Below are 17,385 nucleotides of genomic sequence, written 5' to 3' on the forward strand. Positions count from 1 at the left end.
TTTGGTCTGGTTCAACTAAACCCAGTGCTAATCTCGAAGTGTATGTCACACTCTTGTCAAGGTCACGTGCATGGGGTTACATATGATTTGGTGTGGGGCTGACTACGAGAGAAAGCTAAAGAATGAGATGAGGGTCCAGTGTAAGCAACCGCATGGACGGGTGGGATATTCTAGGCTCTTTGCTTTTTATTTATGTTAATCCTTATTCTCATCCACTTTGACAATAACCTTTGCTCTTTCCACAAAGATTAAAAAAATATCAAAATTTATTGATTCTCTAGATATACGTGATATAATATTTAAATTATCTTTTTTATATGTAAATATAAAAATAAAATATACTTAATAAATATGGATAAAATTAAAAAAAATAATTAATATAGTTTTAAAATTTTAAATGAACACTTGAAATAAAATAAGCTTAGGTAAAATATTTATACATTGCCGTTAAAGTGAAAGTGAGGGCGTATTTTTGAATTCTGATATAGTATTTGTCTACGAGTGTCACTGGATTTCAAGTGTTTGGGCTTTGAAATAAATTTTGTTAATGATTTTGGGCCCATGAAATTTGAGGCTTTGAAATCACATGTGCTCCATGGGCCTCAAATCATGATTTTGGGTTGGGTTGGGTTGGGCTCTTCCTTCACCCCATGTGATTGTGAGGTTTCTGCTATTTGGCAACATATGCTACGCTGTGCTTCTAAAACACAAGGGGGAAAAAGCACACTTATCTTGAAATTGAGGAACTAATTAATTCAAAAAAATTAATTAACAATTAAAATATCCATAATTAATAATCATTTGCAAATAAAGGGTAATTAGAACTTAGAAGACAAGTTACACAATTAAAGCTTCCACTCTCTCATACCAAAGTTGGTGTGCTCAAATTCTGATATCCTTCAGCCATTCCTCTCGATGTCAAAGGCATAATTTTCCCAATACAGAGTTATGAAATTTGTTGACCGCTTGAACATGATTATTATCAGACAGTGACAAGAATTTATAAGAAAATGAAATGAATATGGAAAGTGAAATTCAGATTTAAGATTCCTTCCGGAGAAAATTCAATATTTTTTTTTTTTTATAAAAAATCCACCAATATGCATAGATTTTTATTAAAGGTGCCAGATACGACTATAAATTTTTTAGATTCTGGTATCTACTTAGTCTCTGATTTTGGTTTTCGCTTAGTCTCTTCCATAGACAACGAAAGATTAAAGACGAAGATGGAATATTCCTATAATTTCAGGAAAAATGACAGGTATAACCTGATATTTATGGAATAAATTTTTTTTTTCTCTATATATTTTGAGGAATAATCTTATTAGACTATAAGCAATATATGTATGTCTTAAGTCATCTTGACAATCAATTTTTTATTCTAATATCATAATTAAAGAGAGAAAGTAGATTTTAATTTCTATATTCCAAACAACATTCAAAAGCTTTGATGCATTTTTGTAATTTTCAATTATCACTTAGTCAACAGGCAATAGCTTTTCAGAAATTAAATAGATGACGAGGTGTGAAGAAGGTCAACAACTATGCTGCCAAAAACTGAAAAATCAATCCATCAAATTTTCAAGAAACAATTATCATCGTTCCCCACTAAATTGAGACATGTAGATGCTTCACAACGTGCTGTGGGTGTGCCACTCTTTAAGTGGTCAACAATGTCGTTTTCTGCTAGAAGAAATAGAAAAGAAGACATTAACCTAATTAATTCGTACCACCAACTTTTACCATAATTCATGCCACCGGCAACCCTTCAAGAATCATAAGTCAACACCTTGTATGTGCCCCCACCATTCATGTTTCTTTCATGTCTAATTCACAAAGTTGACTCTAAAATTGGGTGGATTATATTTGTAGCTACTTAAATTTCATAGGGAGTTCAATCACAATCTTAAATTTTCACATTTTAAATAAAAATCTTTACAAGTGTTTCAATTATAATCCTACACAGGGTCATGATGGGTCTATTGAAAAATTCGTTAATTAACAAACTTTCTTTCGTTACTTTATTTTTTATCTATGAGAGGCCCAATGGACTAGAGTATCAATAAGCTTCCTTTCTTTACTTTGTTTTTTATCCATAAAAGGCCCAACGGATTAGAATATTGATTCAATTCCATACTGGATTGGAAAGGCCAAAGCAGTTATGTCATTCAGATAAAATGGAGAAATTTATAGAAAGTCACCCATTCTAGATATGAATTTCCCTTAAGCTTCCTTTCTTTATTTTGTTTTTTATCCATGAAAGGCCTAACGGACTAGAGTATCGATTCAATTCCATACTGGATTGGAAAGGCCAATGCATTTATGTCATTCAGATAAAATAGAGAAATTCATAGAAAGTCACCAATTCTAGAATTTCCCTTAAGCGAGCACACTTAATTTCAGAGTTCTTCTAATTCTTCAGGAATTTCACCAAAAAAGGTGTCTCTGATAATTAGTTCTCTTTTTTGATATATGGTCTGATTAATTCATATAACTCACATTCAACTACCCTAACTAACCTGTCATCCTAGAAACTAGCCAAGAGTTTTTACTCTACTCACTTTTTTTTAATGGAATACAATAGTATTATCAATTATAAAAAGATAACAAATATTGTGGAATAGTTCCACACACTTGGGAGCCAAGAGTTTTTACTCTACTCACTTTTTTTTAATGGAATACGGTGGTATTATCAATTATAAAAAGATAACAAATATTGTGGAATAGTTCCACACACTTGGGAGCGAACATATGAATAAAAAGCTCTAACTAATATGTGAGCTTCTCTATTAGCTTGTTTCCTCTCACCTAAGAGCTTTACCCTTCCTTTTAGGATCACTTTGTCGGGTCTAGATGTCACAATATTCACCAAATTAAAAATAACTAAACTCGAGATTTTTCACTCTCTACATCTTGTAGAGATAGGAAGATCAATCAATCACATGCTCAAGTCGCATAATTTGAACTCTTAATTTTGTATGTTAGTTGCTTTTAGAAATACGGTTGCTGAAAAGCTACCATAGCTCCACCTGTTGCCAAGGATTTGTCTTTTTTGGAGACTTAATCCACAAGTTTTCTCACATTAATAAGTAATTATTTAAACTAATATCCATTAAATATTTAATATTCCCTTTGTCTATTCACGCCTTTATACTAATATTAATTTTATTACATATTCATCAATGTATATAGTGATTTCAAATGTCATCATCACTTAAAAAAAAAATAGAAAAAAATAAAAATTTTATTAATTTAACAAATTAACATGCACTTGCAGGCTGAATTCAGCAAACTTTTCAACATCATCCACCTCTACATATATAGATTAGCATGAAAATGATAGATTAATTATTTTAATTCTGTTTAATCATGATTTATCCCCAAGAGCGGCAGTACTAATCATGCATGCCAGTTGATCTGACGGATCAGATCGACTAGACAATCACATGTCCAGTCACTGTCTCTAAACCAACCTTCACCAGCTTGATGTTTCATTCCCACCTTAAAGTTTTTTCATGGGCTCGATGCACATAATTATATAATTAATTTACTTTTATTCAACCTTCTTTTTTTTTTTTTTTAGATAATTAACAATATTTTAAAATGAAAATGAATTATCAGAACTGAACTCGTTATAATCTCTGATGAGCTTTACATATTTTTAACCAAGAATTACTGTATACATTGTACAGCCAAATTTAGAAGAGAGTGAAAACAAAAATTTAAGTCGTAAGTGTAGAATATTAAACTCATTAATTATCACTCACTGGGTTAAAGAAATGATTTTATTACTGGTTATGAGCCCAATGCCACCTTGTAATTAGCCATTAACTCCATGACAAGTTTGCATGGATTACGTATGCGTCCTTTAATGTTTTGTTGTATGTTGTTATAATAAATTAATTCTAAGTTGAGAGATTAATAAATAAAATAAAATTAAAGTATGTAAGTAAAGGAAAGAAAAGGTGGCACTAAAATGGTCAAAAAGGTATGCATATATAGTGCTTTTTTGTTTAAATGCTTGGGTAAGCCATGAACTGGATTCTTGTCTTAGTTTGCAAAAGTCTAATAAACAATTTATTATCATGGAGGAAAAACCAAAGGGCTAACTTTAGGGTTCACTTAAGGCCAAAGGGACATGACGCATTCTTAGTTAATGATTCTCCATTAACTTAATACATAATCAAACAAAAGTTGATGGATTCTGATGCAAATTTCTTTCTCTAAATATATACTAATCAATTAAGTGGGATTAATTAGGGTTCTTTAAACAAAATCAATTGAAGCACAGATAGATAAATTAATCCTGATGCTTTCTCCATTTTTTATCTCACATACTCATATACATAATTGTTAATTAATGCTGGCTCACTGATAACTAAAGAAGCTTTTTGTAGTAGAAAGGTTTCAAAAAGCATGCTCGTTTAGAGCTGCCAAAGGTTATCTAGTTTCTTTATTAGAGTTTTTAGGGTCACACTTTAGGGATTAGTTAGGAACACGGCTAATCTTTGATTCACGTTTCAGATTATCCGCTACGTTCCAGGTTAATTTTTGCACAATTACCCAGTAAATGAAACTTTCTGCTTCGTCGAACAAACATATATTTTTTGCTGTTTAAACAAAATATCTGTACTCTTAATCGCCTTTTGATCATCTTAATTAATGTGGGTATTCAAAATCTTGCTCCTTTAATTTAAAGCTCCTGCACAATTACCCACAACTTTAAGAATGAAAAAGGAAAAGGAAAAAGAAAACACCATCGGGCACTGGTATATATATTTGGATCTGTTTGTGAGCTGTAGCAGGATTACCTTTTGAAGGACTTTTCCGCTGACGAGAGATATGGAGTTCAGGTCACCGATGCTTAAAAGGGATGATATGTTTTCAAGTTGTTATTATGCGAATTCCTTCAAATTTATTTATTAGGCGAATTAGGCTGTACTCTACACTGTCTTTAGAGAATGTTTTATTTATATATAGTGCGTGCGTGCGTAAACAATATCAACTTGCCCAGCGAAACTGTCCTAAAGAATATCAGCATTTGCAGGAATACCTACTTATGAACTGTCTCCATTAATTAATTTATAGTAATTACATATTATGGTTTTTATCAGATATTCGCAACAAAGATTTATTATGATAGAGATGTTAGTCAAATCTTACTAGCTTTTAAGGAATCCTATATATCATATATTCGATGAAGGCGCTTTGTATTGATTAATTATTTTCAATCCTAACTGCAATTTGCATTGTAAAGATTCCTTAATTTTAGTTTATGTTTTAATCATATCAACATTATTAAATCTTGATACTCTCTTTTCAATTAATGATCAAAATGGCAGGATGTATAGCACTTGCAGGAATTTTTTACATGGTGAGGCAAGAGGGTTCTTGCCTTGCTAATGAAATTCCTCTTTTTCATTTTAATTTTATAAAAAAGAAATTGTAATGTGTTTTAGAACTCGCAAACTACATAAATCAACCCTTGAATTTCATAGTACCATCAACTTTTAATTTGATATATAGAACGCTTCAAAAATATATGAATGCATTTTGCCTCAGTTGAAAACTTTTGACTTGCAAGATATTTTGTTCTGGGCGTTGATGGTTCGTTAGAATTACTAAATGCCTTCTATCTTAATTGGATACCGAATTATATATTATAAATTGTTAATCATTTGCATGATTTAATCAAATCCTTTTGTTGTTATTATGAAGCAGCATGACAAAATAATACAAACCAAAGAAAAAATCTGTGTAAAATCATAGCAATTGTTGGCATATACTTTGGTATAAATCCTTCTCTGTTCCCACTACTCTCTACGGTTTAGTTTAATTGGGAAAGTAATGGTAGAAACTTTACTAGTATTGTAAAGTCAGCATCAATCATTTTCTAGAACAATGGAAGAAATTAATTATCAGAAATACATTGAAAAATTAAATAATTAATTATGCAATCACATCATTTTTAAAAATAATGATAAGAAGAAGAACGAACCTACGTTCTTATCTTTCTAATACATTGTTTTGATAGGAGAACTAGAATGTAGTGGAGGTCCTGCTTATATATATATATCAGCAAATAAATTTTTTAATATTATTAAAAAAGAAAAAATTAGAAAAAAATTTAAGTAATTCAGAAATTTAACCCAGATTAGATCGACTTACTAAATGTATTATATTCTTAATTGGTAGAGGAAATTAATAAAGAATATTGATCTGATTATAGAAATTTATGAAATGAATATTTATTTAGAAATTTAATTAGCTTAATAATCATATGAAATTGGTTACAATAATTAAATAAATCCTATTAAGTTTAGCAGAATGTGCAAATAATTAAAAATTAATTTTTTATCCATCTAGTAAAAGATACACAAATTTCAATTTTATCCCTATATTGAGACTAAATCTCTTCCCCGAGTGAATTTAAATGAAGAATTTTTCATCATGACTAATTAACTTGTATGGTTGAAGAAATTAAAATTTAATTCATTAATCTGAAAAGTAAATTTTTTTTTATGAACTAATTTGAAAAGTAAAATTTGAAAAAAATTGATTTCTTTTTTTTTTCTTGTTGTATTACAAGTTTAAAACAGCAAGAGCTATGTACCAAGATATAGCTTAGTAGTAAGTATATATACGACTCAGGAATAAATCTGGATTTGAATCCTCTCTTTTTCAGTACTCAAAAAAAAAAAAAAAAAAAAATTATTTAGCCAAAACAAGTTCATGCATGTGTGATCACTAACCGCGAAAAGGCAACGCGGACAGCTTTTCGCACAGTACAAGTACCTGTTAATGCTGATGCTTATTACTGGTGGTGGTGCAAGTTGCAATTCCTTCTTTTACTCTAAACGGTGCAACGAATCCTTCTAAACTTAGAAGTTCTCTCACAGTCTTTTAACCTTTTTATTAATTAGCAGCTAATCAACTTTTATAGGCTAGTGAATTGAAACTTGAGGCATTAGTTTAAACATTTTTAGGGTAGGTCATTTGTTGTCTATCCCACATGGTTTGGAGTAGTGCAAGTGCTTCTTCTTCCTTTTGTTTATTTATTTATTTATACAGCAAACAAACCCGTTGATGATCTTTTTGTGTGAGAGAGAGAGAGTGTGAGTGAGAGAGTGAGAGGATTCACAGATTAGCACCTAGCCGACAAAACTAAAGGGGACATTAGTGGACGATCACTTCTTTCTTTTTCAAAGAGCTTTTAACATGTCTTCATAACTTGACCGTACAATTAGTGATGGTTTAACGAAGTTACTTATTTTTTTGTTAATGGAAGCCCACACCCTAAACAGAATTAATGACGTTAACTAAACATCAATCCAACCTAGAATGTGTTTGGAGTATCTTAGTGGAATGTGTTAACGTATGAGATATATAAGTTAATGTGTTCTCTCAGAATTGTCATGATTTTATATTATATAATAAAAAAAATAATTAACTACAGACTCAATAGAGTTAGTATGTTTTGTTCATATGTTATGTATGTATTTAAAAAAAAAAAATTAAAAAGACAAATTCAATAGACTCCCTAGTGTAGTGATGTTCTTCTAATGTTGGGGCACATGGGAACTCGTCCTTTAGCACCCACAATTCGTCGCTAATAAAATGTATATTTATATGGAATATATGATTTATTATGTTTTGTTAAAATTGTCAATATCCCAATATGTGTATTTTTTTTAAAAAAATTAATATTCCTATTCTTGTTTTATAATTATTATTCTTTATTCGATAATTCTAATAATATTTTTTTCTTAATTTGATATTGAAATTTAAATTTCTAAAATTTTTGAGATGAATTTAATGTTATTAAATTGGTTAATTCTAATAGTATCTTGAAATGTAGCTAAAAAGTATTAAACCATATACTAAAAATGTTAAAGAAAGAAAATGTTAATATATTAAAAAATTATGTGAATTTGAAAATAATGATGATGTTTGAATAATTGACAAGTAAACATAAGGTAATGTATGAGGTGGGGACTGGCACTCTCTTTAAATCTATGGTGGGGCATGCATGCTCCATCCATGGAGCTCTCTGTCTGGTCGGGGTAGCCGGTCGCCTTGGAGTTGGAACAATTCCTTTTTTTTCCCTTCTCAAACATAATCATATCATTTATCCACCAACCATGCATTCCTAAATAAAATTCATTTTTCACTCTATATAATATAATGTTGATATATTGTTTTATTTTGGATTAATTAAATTTATCTATTTGTTTTCCTACATTAATAAATATCCTTACATTAATTATGTACAGATGATGCACTAAATAACTATTCATAGTCCACTTAAATAGTTGGTCGACAAAAAATGGTGTGCATTAATGGGATAAAGGGTGTGGACCGATTTTTGTTCTTGTTTATTTAAATTTTATTCCCTTGTAATGGAAAATAAATCAACCTACATTTTGACTCTCAATGCATTTTTTATTTTCTTTCTTTAAATTTTAATTAACCAAAGTTTAGACTCTCAAGACATAATAAATCATACTACTGCATAAAAACATTGGATGGTGTTTGTGTTGTTTGCTTAGAGAAAAATAGAAAGAAAGCCAGAGAGAGCAGAGCAGGCCATCACTATCAAAGTATCAAGAAATATATGAGAGAATCATTTGTGTTTCTGGCTTTTTGTTGGTTTTCTTTTGGAAGGAAAGAAAAATGGAATAGCAAATCTGGTAATTCTTGGAGCAATTTACACCCCATCTGTCTCTCTCCTCAACTACATTATGTCATGTTCATGTGAAGACATTCTTAATATACTCCTAAAATTCTGTCCATGACCATGTAAGAAAATGATATCAGGGGTTGATTTTAATTTTTTTTTATTCATTTTCTCAAATTTCAAAATTTAAAATTAAGTCAAAAACGATAATACTATAATAATAATTATAATAAGGACCTCCTTTAGCTCTCCCACATATTATATTTTTTTTATTCTCCTTTTCGGTGTGTGGCAGATTAAGAATTGAATATTTCAAGTGGTGCGAGGCCCCCCTTTCCTCTCTCTGCCTCACTACTTGTGTCGCTCGCTCCGCTTTTCGGAGACTACAAATTCACAGCCTGACCCTCACTTATCTTTCATGTTCCATCTCTTCTCTTATTTCCTTCTCCTTATTTTTCTCTCCCGATAACCAAAAATCTCTTCTACTTCAACATCAAACCTTGACTCCTCTGCTTTCCTCTGTTTTTGCTCTGCCTCCATATACTTCTGTGGAGGAGTTCTTTTACTGCTGCTTCTTTTTATTTTATTTTATTTCTTTGATTTTGATTTCTAATATTGTGTATTACGTAAATTGTTTATTACAATGGCAACTGTAGTTTATCAAGGTTTACAATCTTGTCTTGAATCTCAACTTGTAGAGTCAAGAACATTGAGGCTTAGATTATCTTCACCTAAACCTCAATTCTATGAATCTCTTGAATTAGCCTTAAAAACTTGTTCTTTAGAGTCTAACACCAAAGAACTTAGTGAAAAGCGCCATGAAGAAGAAAAACATAAATCTGATATGGGTGGGTGGAGCTTTCTCCAAGTTTTATCAGACACTAGTGTAAGTAAAAAAGAACCATTAATGGAGAAAGAGAAGAATACATATGTCCATCCTCTAATGAAGCGTTACCCATCAACGCTTAGTGAGAAGAGCTTGGAATTATGTACCGAAAATTTGGGAAGTGAAAGTGGTACTGATATTGTTGATGACAGCATTTTCTCATTGTCTTCTTCGCTGGAGTCAGAAGAAGAAGAAGCAATAGTAAATTGTCAAACAAGGGAGCAACAAAATCCTCATCAACTTTTGGGAGCTAAGAAAGCGAATTCTCGTAGTTTTCCGCCTCCCTTGACAACGATGAGTGGATCGGAATTTCTTCGAGTTAGGTCCCACCGGGAAGATGGAAGGTTAATAATCAAGGCTGTGAAGGCCCCATTACCACCAGCTTATTTCCAAGCTGAAAGAAGCCATGGCCGCCTTCGACTAAGTTTTGTCAAAGATGCTGCGTCTAAATTTGACTCTTTTGGAGAAGTAGCTTCAGCTTCCAAAGAAGAAAATAGGCAGACAGAAAATGACGTGAATTATGATGAAGAAGAAGAAATGGAAGAGGAATTTGAAGAAGAAGAAGAAGAAGAAGAAGAGGAGGAATTTGAAACAGAGGAAGGAAATGTTTCCTTCTGTGATGGAAAAGAAGGGGTGGAAGGAAATCATTTGACAAATGTTGTTGGGGCTGAAATGGGAAGGCCAAGCAGGTGCAAAGAAGGTGAAGTAGTACTAGACAATAATAAAGGATTGTTAAATTGGGAGACTTTTTGGGTGGCTACTTCTTAAAGTTTTATTTTGGATCTCTCTTTTTTTTCTCTATTACTAGAATCAATTTTTACAATTCTTGGTTTGTCCCTTTCCCTTTTTGCTCTTCTTTTTTTTTTTTTTTTTTTTTTTTCTAATGAATTACCCTTTTGTTTATGAGTAAAAAAAAAAAAAAAAAAACATGTTTGTGGTAGGTAGTTATTATCGTTATTGGACAATGCTTCATCCTTTCCCATAAAAATAATCTTACTATATATAGTTATATTGGTTAGGTGAAAATAAAGGCATTACATTGATGAGCAAGCAAACACAAATGCATTACATTTAGCATTTACAGGTTCCTCCGCTACTACTTCTAACCTTCTTTTTAAAAATAAAATATTTGAAATATAATTTTTTTATCATAGAGACTAAACCGGTCCATATCAAATATATTTACCAAATCAATGAAAATAGTATTAACCTATTCCCTTCTTATTTTTTTTTTTTTAGTATATGTCAGACATACTTTCAACATAATTTTTATTTTCATTGTTTTGGTTCACATATGAAACTATAAATTAAATTTAGACTGATCTATCCTTCTTTTAATATTTAAAAAGTGATATTTTTTTTAAATGGCATTTAATTTTTGGTTTGGTTATGAGAAATTGTTACAAAGGCTAGTAGGTACTTATTTTCTATTTATTTAAATAATGGATAACAAATATTTTTGATCCACTTATGATTTGCATAGGAAAATATTTGCCGACACTAAACATATATTCATTTATCATGCATCCATTCAATAATTGATTGTTTATCTATTTTTTTTCTTTACCGAAAAGATGGCACAATTTTATTAGCTTCAATTATCATTATTAAATTTATCGGATGTATATATCCGGTCTGAGTAAGTATATATATCCGGTCTGAGTAAGTATTTTCCACCTATTATTTTTTTTATATAGTTCATAAATATTCAAACTTAATACACAATCCATCATTATTCTCTGAAATTAAAAAAAAAAAAAGATTTAAAAGAATATGTTAAGTCTTTGATGCTGTAATAGTTGAACATCAAGGAATGACCTGGAACCCTAACATGGTAAGTTTTCCATCATATCATGATGAAGAAGGAAAAAGAACCGTCAAGAACTTATAACCATGTGCTAACATCGACCATTTTCCAAAAGTATGAGCCTTGTTTTTTTTCTTTTGGCTGTAGAATATTTTACCAACAGTCGCTACTAAACTATTTACTTAATGAAGGTAGCATGCATATGATTTTGTCTTGGTAAAATAATGTATTAGTGAAGTCACAATGCGTGTTTGACCTAACCCTAAACTTTCATTTTCAATCAATTGCAAGAATCAAGTTCAAGATTTTATATTAACAAAGTCTGTGTCACTAAACATGAATGTTATTGGAGGTCGGACCATTACTATTTACTAATTATACTTTAATTCATGTAATTTATTTAAATAATATTATTTTTAACCATCTGTTGTCCAAAATTTATTAACCCGATTAATCTAGATTTGCATCGGATTAGTCCAGAAAGAGTATTTATAAGGTAACCGTATCCAGGGCTTAAACCTTTTAATAAAAGAAAAGAGAATCTTACTACATCATCTCACCTTTTAAAATTCAAGCAATATATATTATTATCAATAATTTTTATGTTATTAAAATTAGATTATATATTAGAATGGAATTCCAATTTCATCTTTTATTCACAATTTCAACGCGTGCTGGAAAAAAATTTCAATAAAAATGGCCCCCCGTATACTAATAATCTACGTGGAAGCATTGTCTGATTGGTAAAATAGTATTGGATGGCGTTAAGTCGTAGGATTAAGCTATTTTTCTAATATCTACTACTTCAATGTTTTCAACTAAAATTCAAAATCTTATCCTTTCCAATACAAATCAGCAGTAGGTGTGGTTGTGTACATACAATCCGTACGTTGGGAGTCGGACAAAAATCTTTGTACACAATATATGCAACCACAGCGATTGTCATCCACGGTCCAAGCCTATAGATGTTGCTCTCATCAACAAGACTTAAGAGCACAACCAAACAACACCATTTAAATTATTCGGATTTGATTCATGAAAAAACACTTATGAAAAAGAATATGTAATAAATTTCGAAATAAAAATAATCTCACCCTCAGTAACGGTATAGAATACTCGATGAGAAATTAAAAAAGAAAAAGAAAAAAAAATAAATTTCACTAATTTGAATTTAAACTCACAACTTAAGCCAAAGCTGCCCATGAAAATAAAGGTGTTTAAAGTACGAGTGCAAGTTGGGGGGAAGCTTTTGTACGAAATACGAATCACTGCCAAATCCACTTGTGGGTGATGAATGCTGTCTAGTAGCTATCTGGGCGAGGTATTACTCTCTTCAGCCATGGCAGTCTCTAACATATATATACAAAATTATAGATACAGCGACCTGCAGAGATTATTATTATCTGTGTATGTATGTATGTATTTTGGAGTCTTGTTCACTGTTCAGTCTTCATGTCCATAGCTAGATATGTAAATTTGGTTTTATGGCAAATTCTGCAAAAAAATCGTAGGCGATTCTTCTTGCAGTAAATACGTTATGGTCCTCAATTCAACACGTGAATGCTTCCTACTTGTGGTCAATGTTTGAAAGTTAGATACCAATCAATCTTTTGGATAGTTATAAATTTCTTTTCTTATTCTCTGCAATATCATTTTAGATTTTAATGCATCTTTTTTTTATTATTAAAAATAAATTGAAGTGCAATAATTATGCCGATATAAACAGGTATCTTCGCAAGGTATGATAAGGTTAAAATCTTTTCAATAGCGACGTACAATTTATCGTGTAATGAGTAAAATTCATATGAAAATATCTCATTTTTTAGTGATGATTTCGTCTGTTAATGGATAAGACTTATCTCCGCTTGGTATATAAATAGTTTCGTAAATGGATTGTTCACAAGAACAAAATATGGGATGGATAAAACCCTTTCAATAGTGATAATTTTAAATTTTAATTCCTGATACTAAGTAAAGTTTGGTTGAGAATCCAGTACATGATGTAGTTGGCTGTTAACCAATCCTTATGCAGTCCGCCACAATACATTATATCGTTCCTACATGCCAAAAGTGACACACATGCATAAATAAAGGAAAGGTTTACAAGAAAATTATTTTTTAAAAAATAGAAAAGAGCAAAAGAAATTTTCTCTGTGTCCACAAACTGATCAGTGGATGAAAATTATATAAAATTATAAATGGCCAAAACCCCTCTCCTAATTACAAAAAATTAAGAAACAAAATAGCTGATGCCACTAGAAAAGTAGGGAAAAAAAAAATATATATAAAAGAGTCATTTTAAAGGGCTTAAAATGTTCATGAATGGGTTCTTTTCCTCTTTAAGTATATCCACCATGTATGCAATCCACGAAGCCACCAAATTTGATATGATCCATAAGCATGTTTAAAGACAAGCAAAGATAGCTTTCTGTTGCATTTGAAAGAAATTAGGTAAAGTTATATATATGTAATGAGGACCATTTGCTTAAAAGTTCCATTTTCTTTAGCTTTCTATGGATTTCTTGGTAGCTAAGGACTCCAAAGATTATACTTTATATACCTTCTGCTCCTTTTTCGGGTGCATTTCTAATGCTTTGAGTTCCATTATTTCTGTAAAATAAAATCTTTGAAAACCAATAATTATTTCCTTTTTCAAATAAAATCTATCAAAAAGAGATCTTTCTCTAATTTACGTATATTAATCTATTTAATGATTGATTTGATAATATCAATCAAGTTACTTTAAAATAAAAGTTAAGAGTTTGAACAATGAAAATAATATTTTTGTAAAATCGAAGAAAAACGTGTAAATCGATTTTTTCTAGAGCGCGCAAATGTGAAATGCTTTCCGTGCTTGCCATTGGATCACACTTCAATTTAAGCCTTGAAAAATTTTGTTCAATATATTATAATGAGAGAGCTACATTCATAACTGTGTGGTTCTTTTAATCATAAATTTCCTAGTTATAATAACCTGAAATCATGTTGTGACAACGAAAAAATAATGGGATAAAGTGAGTCCAGAAATAATGCAATTTCAACAAAATGAAAGGAAAATCAAAATTGGAGGGAAGAATAAGAATGGGTTGAAGAATATAAATATATTTATAAAAAATAAAAAATGTAGGTTAAAAAGAAAAATGAAGGGGTTATGCGTTTTTGTGGGTCTACTAAAAACATGGCGTCACAAGCAAAAGGATCCAATCTCAGTCGTGAAAAGCCAGTCATCATCTACCTTAGACCCCACACTCATATCCACATATCCACCCTCTCCCAACCTTTTGCACACATATATATATTTATACACCAGTCTTAATTAAGCTACATTACAGGAAAATTGACCTGCTCATTCTTTGGATATGGATAATAGACTAGGGCAACAACCCCTCAATCATACACACGACGTACTATCTATTATTAGAACATCTCTTTCATTTTTTTCCCCTAAGGAAGGTAAATTAATAGCAACAGAGTGCTATATACACACACGCGCATACATTTATCGTCATGCTCAAACGAAAATAATAACAACTTCAGGTTTCAAATAAATTATCTTACAAGTAAAATTCACCTGAATAGAATTAACTTTTGCTAATATAATCGTCTCATATATTTGTGTTTTACGTTCCAATTTTATGCATGATGAATTATATTGGCATAAATGGACATGTGTATAAATTTAAATGATACAAAGATGAAACTATCAAATACAAGTTATGTGACTTCCACGACTTGTAATCGACGAACATATATATGTTGTTTATTTAGAAAAACGTGTACACTTGTATATGCACATAAATGTAATATGGAAATCAAACATAGCCTCATTGTTTTTTTTTTTTTTTTTTAAATTAATTTATTAGAATTAAAACCATAATTGTGGTTAGAAAATAATCGTGACATCCTGATAGTTATAGATGGGGTGAAAGTGGTACAATTCAGAATCCACATATATGAAAAGAAATTGTGAATCTCTTCAGTCAATGGCTATCCATATCATCCACCTCACCAATTGTCCCTTTCTTTTCAATGCAAATCCTTCCCATAAATTGCTTTTGGTTGCACAGTAAAAACTGAAAACCCATGTTTGATTACTGTGCACTATGTCCATATTTCTTTATATGTGCTCAATATATATATATATACAAAGTACTTTTATATGTATACAAAGCACTTAATGAGAAGTTTACCAGACGAAGAAACAATAAGATAAGGACTTGTTTGAACCATTGAAAGAGTCCATAAAGTGGGCTTTCAATTAACACCACTAGAGTTCCTATGTGCTTATCCATTTGATTTCTTTTGTTTTAAACCACCTCTATCTGGACTTTATTATCAAGAACCGGCTAATTCGACTCAGGGTTTAATCACAATTACGGCTATTCGCTCCTCTCTGTAGATATGTTAAGTGAGGATCGAATCCGAAAGCTTTTTCCATATGTCTAGCTTACGTTGCCAACTGAACCTCAGCTCATAGGTTGATTTGATTTCATTTTTAAATAGCAGCAGAATCCTATTTCAAAAACATGGAAACCCCTCATTTGATTTCATCTTTCTGTTATATATATCTCATGAATTATTACATATACACATCAAGTTATAGTGTAGTGGCAAGTGTATATATGACCAGATAACAAATTCAGGTTTGATTTCCCTTACCCCGATAAAAGAAAAATGAATTATTAAAAATCATCCAAAGTTTATTTTTCCTTTTTTTTTTCTTGTAATTAATATTTTAAACATTTTTTCTCTGTTTTAATTAAGACTTCCTTAATTGAATTGATATCGAGATTAACTTTTTGGGAATAATTGGTGGGACATTCATGTCATTTAAATGGACAACAAAGGAAAAGTGCGATTGATACTATCAAGCTACCTAAAATTTAAAAGAATATTCAATGGAATCATGGTATTTTATATGATATATTTAATTTTATAGTCATCATATTTATTATTGATGACTCAATCTCAGCTGTATATAGTTTTGGTTGGCCGAATAGAAAATCATAATGTTTAGGATTTCAGGTTTTCAACCGCCCGAATTTTTAATTTTCAGGATTTTAATTGTCTGAAAAATGCAGTTTATTTTTATTATCCAATCGTTTGTTGGTAAATTATAAAAAATTTATCAAATTTGTTCATTTCGGGTAAAAAAAAGAAAACTTTTAGTACAAAAAATCAACCTTAAAAAGCAACTTTGAAAAGGGCCAAATTTAGGCGTATGTCCTCTCGAACAGGTAGCATATAAACAATGAAAAGGAGGGGATGTTTTTATCTTTCTTTCTTTAAATTTTCATCTTTGCTAATGATGATTTGTGTCTGATATTTTTCTGATCTTTTTCATGATAATGTTTGATTTCCCAGAATCCAGGTCTTTCACGTTTAGAGATTCTCTTTATTTTATACTATAAAGGAAAAAAAAAAAAAAAAGAGAAAAAGACGTTGTCCAATACTCAAATTCCACACAGACATATATCCTTTCAATCACTTTTAGTTGTCTGATTTTTGTGGCTCTTGATTACTTTCTCAGCTGCATGCAATTAATATTCAACAAATTGAAATCAAAAGGCCTATCTTTTAGTTGATGTTTTTTTGACCTGAAAATAAATAAAAAAAAAAATTAAAAACTGGGATATCAACAGGAGAGGAGATTACATTGAATTGGAGAAAGGGAACAAGAAGAATTTATTTATTTATTTATTTATTTATTTTTTGATAGAAAACTATGGGAAGGGAAGACAAGTCCTAATGTCCTATCCTGTACATGCAATTAGGTAACATGAGAAGAATAAGGGCGGCCGGCTCCCTTAATTCATGATTTCTTTTTTATTATTACATTCTTAATCATTTTCTTACCAAACTCATGCTCTTTTTGACTTCTTAATTTTTCTATAATTAATGATTTAAATGAAATAAATGTCTGCATGGTGACATGTTTCACATATCCATCCATTTAATTATTACACTATTGTACATGCTTGTTTCTTTTTTTTTTCCCTTTGAATATTCTTTTAT

At 30.5% G+C, this 17,385-nt stretch overlaps 1 protein-coding gene across 1 annotated transcript; it reads left to right on the forward strand.

Annotated features, from left to right (window-relative positions):
• The first annotated feature begins 8,971 nt into the window (after positions 1-8,971).
• On the forward strand, positions 8,972-10,405 carry FAF3 (FANTASTIC four-like protein (DUF3049)). The gene has a single exon (XM_012214527.4). It carries the CDS (start codon positions 9,321-9,323, stop codon positions 10,329-10,331), a length of 1,011 nt encoding a protein of 336 aa, XP_012069917.1. The 5' UTR covers positions 8,972-9,320; the 3' UTR covers positions 10,332-10,405.
• The last annotated feature ends 6,980 nt before the right edge of the window (positions 10,406-17,385 follow it).

This window comes from Jatropha curcas, chromosome 7 (genome assembly GCF_041381405.1).
Source record: "Jatropha curcas cultivar XTBG-Jc1 chromosome 7, XTBG_Jcur_1.0, whole genome shotgun sequence".
Taxonomy (NCBI): Eukaryota; Viridiplantae; Streptophyta; class Magnoliopsida; order Malpighiales; family Euphorbiaceae; genus Jatropha; species Jatropha curcas.

Bases quoted from the DNA above. Each gene is read 5' to 3' on its own strand.
- FAF3 (XM_012214527.4), top strand. From the start codon at position 9,321: ATGGCAACTGTAGTTTATCAAGGTTTACAATCTTGTCTTGAATCTCAA.